General features: G+C 45.1%; 1 protein-coding gene across 1 annotated transcript; it reads left to right on the plus strand.

The window, feature by feature from the left end:
* Positions 1-276: 276 nt before the first annotated feature.
* LOC119342073 lies at positions 277-2,445 on the plus strand. Its single transcript, XM_037613910.1, has 4 exons — positions 277-409; positions 504-1,058; positions 1,205-1,441; positions 1,613-2,445. Exons 2-4 carry the CDS (start codon positions 828-830, stop codon positions 1,775-1,777), a joined length of 633 nt encoding a protein of 210 aa, XP_037469807.1. The 5' UTR covers positions 277-409; positions 504-827; the 3' UTR covers positions 1,778-2,445.
* Positions 2,446-4,841: the final 2,396 nt, after the last annotated feature.

Genomic DNA, 4,841 nt, shown 5'->3' on the forward strand with positions numbered 1-4,841 from the left:
ATGTGGAATGTGATTACTGGAAAGAAAGAAAGAGAGAAACCCGACAAATCCTCCTGAAAGATAGCCACTCGTTCCGTTTCCTTTTAACCTGATCACTGTATGCATCTTGGCTTTTGCTTAGCTGAATGAAGGAATGAATGGAACTGCTAGCTCGCTTTACGGCAACCTCAAAGCAACTTTGTATGCCTGGGCCCGGGCCTGCCTAGCAGCGAAGCGGTCCATGCCACACCAACTGCATCTTCTGTCAGATTGTCACTCGAAACCTGTGTGTGTGTGTGTGTGTGCACCATAGGAGAAGGAGGAGAAGATGCATAGCATAGGGATCGGTGTCCAATCATGATCACACGGCCCTCCCTCGACCATGACCTGCTGCTGCTACAAGGAAGGATGGGAAGAAGAATCCACATCGGTGAGTGTGATATTCGTGGAAATTTCTGCTTTTCTCTTTCTGACGGACCAGTTTCACTCTCAGCTTCACCTCCTCTCCGACATTGCATATATAGATAGCACCACTACTTCTTCTACAGTGCTGGTACTAGTACTACTAGTGCTGGGAGGGGAGAGGGAGCAATCAAGCAGTCGCGCCGCACGTGACCATCCATCCATCCAAGAAAGAGAGAGAAGCGGAGAGCGAGCGAGCGGAGAAGGCAACGCACGCCAATTAACACGCCGCCCAAGGAAACGAACAAGGAAGGAGCGAAGCCACCAAACCAAACACCAAACGCTACTCCTGCTTCTCTTTCTCCCCCCTTCTCCTCCCATCTCCCCTGTTTGTTAGCGCAGCGGCATTGCCCGGCGGCGGGTCGCTCTTGGTCGTGGGCGTGGGCATGATGATGCGGCGGGTGGCGCCGCCCGCGTCGGAGGATGACAGCTCGGGGTCCGGCGTGCCCGGCTGGCTGGAGGCGCTCCTGGGCACCCGCTTCTTCCTGGCCTGCGCGGCGCACCCGGGCTCCCCGCGCAACGAGTGCAACATGTTCTGCATCGACTGCCGCGCCACGCCCGCCGCATTCTGCTACTACTGCCGCTCCCACCGCCACGCGTCGCACCGGGTCATCCAGGTGCCAATGCCACTCCTTCTCTTCTCTTCTCTTCTCTTGTCTTGTCTTGTTGATTGATTGATTGGGAAAGGAAAAAAGGTTGCGTTTTGAATGATCCCTCCTCTCCTCTCCTCTGTTTCTTGGCCGGCATTGGGCTCGGAAAGCAGATACGGCGGTCGTCCTACCACGACGTGGTGCGCGTCACGGAGGTGGAGGACGTCCTTGACATCGCCGGCGTCCAGACCTACGTCATCAACAGCGCCAGGGTCCTCTTCCTCAACGAGCGGCCCCAGCCGCGCGGCGCCGGCGCCGCCGCGGGGAAGGCCGCCGCGTCTCCCTACAACTGCGAGATCTGCGGCCGCGCGCTGCTCGACCCCTTCCGCTTCTGCTCCCTCGGATGCAAGGTACACCTACCCTTCTTTTCTGCTCTGCCCGCTCAAGATAAATTGCATGATATATTTCCCTTCTTTCAATCATTCTTTTCTTTTCGGCACAGCACAATGCCAATGCCGTTCGTCCGATTGGTTCGTTCACGTTTAATCCGTTTCTCCTCCGTGTCACCCTCACGCATGCAGTTGGTGGACACCAAGACGCATGGGCACGGGCACGGGCACGGGGCGACCGTCGACGGCGGCGGCGGCAGCGGCAGCGAGGCCGAGGCCGGCGGCAGCAAGAACGGCGCGCGGCCCCAGGGTCGGCGGCGGAAGGGGACACCCCACCGGGCGCCGTTCGGTTCGTGACCAATGCCGCCCATCCAATCCATCCATGATCAAAAGGTGAAACGGCAGTGCCAGGAAAGATACCATGGGAAGGAAGAGCACGCAGAAAGGAAGAACTCCCTACTCCTCACATATCAAGAAAGGAAAGAAGAAGAAAAAGAAAAGAAATGAGAAAAGATAGCACCGCCCAACCAGAAAGAGAAGCCAACCACCATGGAATGGAATGGAAGGAGTAAGCGACATGTCCATCTCAACCTCTCCCCCTCATCTCTCTCCTCCCATCTCACCATACCAATAGGCCATACCAGCATTTGGTAGGTACATGACTCTAGCAGCTAGTCCTAGAAGCATTTTTGTGATGGATTCTTTTTCTACAAAAAATACCGCTTAATTAACAGTAATATCTACATCGATCGGTCGATTGCGAAATTCGCATAGTACATTGCTCATTGTTCCCACATTAGCACCCTCTTTTCCGTTGTGAGACAAGATCGACATTGTTAATTGATTATTTAGCACATTGTGACTGCTAGCTCCATTTGTACTCACTCCTCCGTGTGGGAGAGAAGAATCTACATATACTATATACAATGCAGGCCTAGGAGGAATGAAAGAAAGGAAGATGATTGTCTTTATGCTTGTCTCTTGATTTGACCTAGCCAATGCAATATTGCTACTGATTCATTTCATCATCTATTATATATTTATATGTTTGTTATATGTGGTCCGATGCTGTTGTTGCTGGCCTGCCCTTTTGTGTATAATACGCTGGCTGGCTGGCTAGCTCATCTTGGAGCGAATATAATGTGCTTTCTTGGATGATATTGTTGTTGGGACATCCAGCTCTGCATTGTGCTAGCTACCCTACGCTTGTTCCTTCCTCGTCAAATCTCTTATGTGATCAAGCTGGTTATTCAGCCCGGATTCTATTACTATATGTTATGCTAATTAAGCGCATATATTACATCTCATTAAGCACACGGCAACATTTCGTTACCAATAAGTGTTAAATTTCTGCCCCGCAAAAAAAAAATCCGTTGTTGTTGTGGTGGATGATGTTGATGTGAATTAGTAGCAGGCAGCGAATAATGATCGAGTAGGCCCAAAGGCCGAACCCACCACATGGGGACATGGACGACTTGCATGGGTTGTGTTGGGTCCATTTTGATTCTTGTTTTTTTAATTAGGTCACTGTCTAGCAAAAAAAAGAATTTACTTAATTCCCCTGAAAAAAAAACTTACTCCCCTTAATAACTTCGTGATTGCTTTTGTGTGCTAATTAATCTAGGTGGAATGGATCGTGATTGGTGCCGTGTGTTGTCACCCTCTTTCTTGTGTTGGAATGACTTGGAAATACTCCACTACACTTTTGTCATTTCTTAGTTGCTAACTACTGGTAGTTCGGTTTGGTCCCAAGCTACACAATAATAGTAGTAGTGATGAATTGGTGATGATGACTATGCATGATCATCCCCACTTGAACTGCCATGCACATTATGGCAGGTAGGTATGCATGCTTTGCATACTCTCAGTTTGAAAGTCTTTTTAGGGCTAGTTTGAAAGTTTGTGTATCTCCTCTTAGGCCGGTGGGCCAGCTAAAACTGGCTCCTGGGCTCGTCACAGGCTATTTATAGATGTGTCGGCGCATGTCACTCGATTCATTCTGGGCTGAACTTGTACTGAGACCTCCTTTTCCGCGCACCGGCCAGTCGCGCACCCTCAGCACCAGTGGGCGCCCCTAGAAAAGAAAGCACCAGTGGGCCGGCACTATCTATCATTACGTTTCGTTTTTATTTTTTTAAAATTGAATACTCTGATAAAAGCGGTTTAAAAATAGAAAATCATATGTTGATGAAACTTTTATTTGCAAATTTCAGAAAAATGTTTACTGATATGGACGACACTATTGTTTTTTTGAAAATTTAATGAATTAGTTGGAAACTTTGATGCAAATTTATGAAATATTTATGTGGATTTTAGAAATGTTCACAAAATTTTAAAAGTATTCGTTTAAAATAGAAATAATATAAAAATGCACGAAAATTAAAGTTGACAAAACATAAAAGGGAAAATAAAAAACAAAGACAAGGAAAACTACACAAAGAAAACCACGGAAAAATGGAAATAAATAAAAAAATCAAAAAAGAAAAAGAAAAGAATGAACAAAGCCGGCACCTCAAGAGGTGATATTAGCGGGAATCATAGACTTGCATCGCATGTTTAGTTTGGTGGTAGAACTTTGAAAATACGGTTTTGTGGTCACTTAACTTGACTCAAGCGTACAAATAAGATCACAAAATGTGTATGCCGGTATGCGGGTGTAACCATGTTATGGCCCCACCTGTCAGTGAGTGATGGCGCTTGGCGCGATGTAGTTTTTTTTTACACGGAACACCCTCATATTTTTATTTGAAAAATAGTAAACCACCGCGACGCATTTTTGCACAAAACCCCCTCACGTTTTTTGATTGACAGAAAACCGGACTATAGTAGTGCACATATATGCAAAAATTACACCAAAAAATGGTCCGCCAAGACCCAAACCCATGACCAACTGCTCGAATATGGATAACGATCTTATATATACTGAACAAGGACTCATGTGGAGCTTAAGTGCGCTGAGATTAAGTGGGCTGTGGATACTGCGGCCCATTTCGCGTGTGCTATTTTTCTCAGACATTTGTAGAACGTAAGGAATAAAGTTGTGTTCAAATATTTGTGCGTTAAAAACATTAAACATACAAACGATGACTAGTAAATAAAAACATGCAAATTTAATCCTATATATGATCTAAAATATATTTAGTAAAACGTAAGTAATAAAAACATTAAAGATATTTGTAAAACATAAGTAATGAAATTATGTTCAAGTATTTTTGTGTCACAAATACTATACATACAAACGATGAATAGTAAATAAAAAATAAATAAATATAAACTTGTGTATTATATAAAAAATATTTAGTTAATATGGACATTGAAAATGTTTATTAAATAAGTATTTTTAATGTATCCAAAAATTATACACCTGTGGCTTATATTTTAAATTCTACAGAATGATGAATACAAACAATTACTAAATATT

The sequence above is a fragment of the Triticum dicoccoides genome, chromosome 7B (genome assembly GCF_002162155.2).
Source record: "Triticum dicoccoides isolate Atlit2015 ecotype Zavitan chromosome 7B, WEW_v2.0, whole genome shotgun sequence".
Lineage (NCBI taxonomy): Eukaryota > Viridiplantae > Streptophyta > Magnoliopsida > Poales > Poaceae > Triticum > Triticum dicoccoides.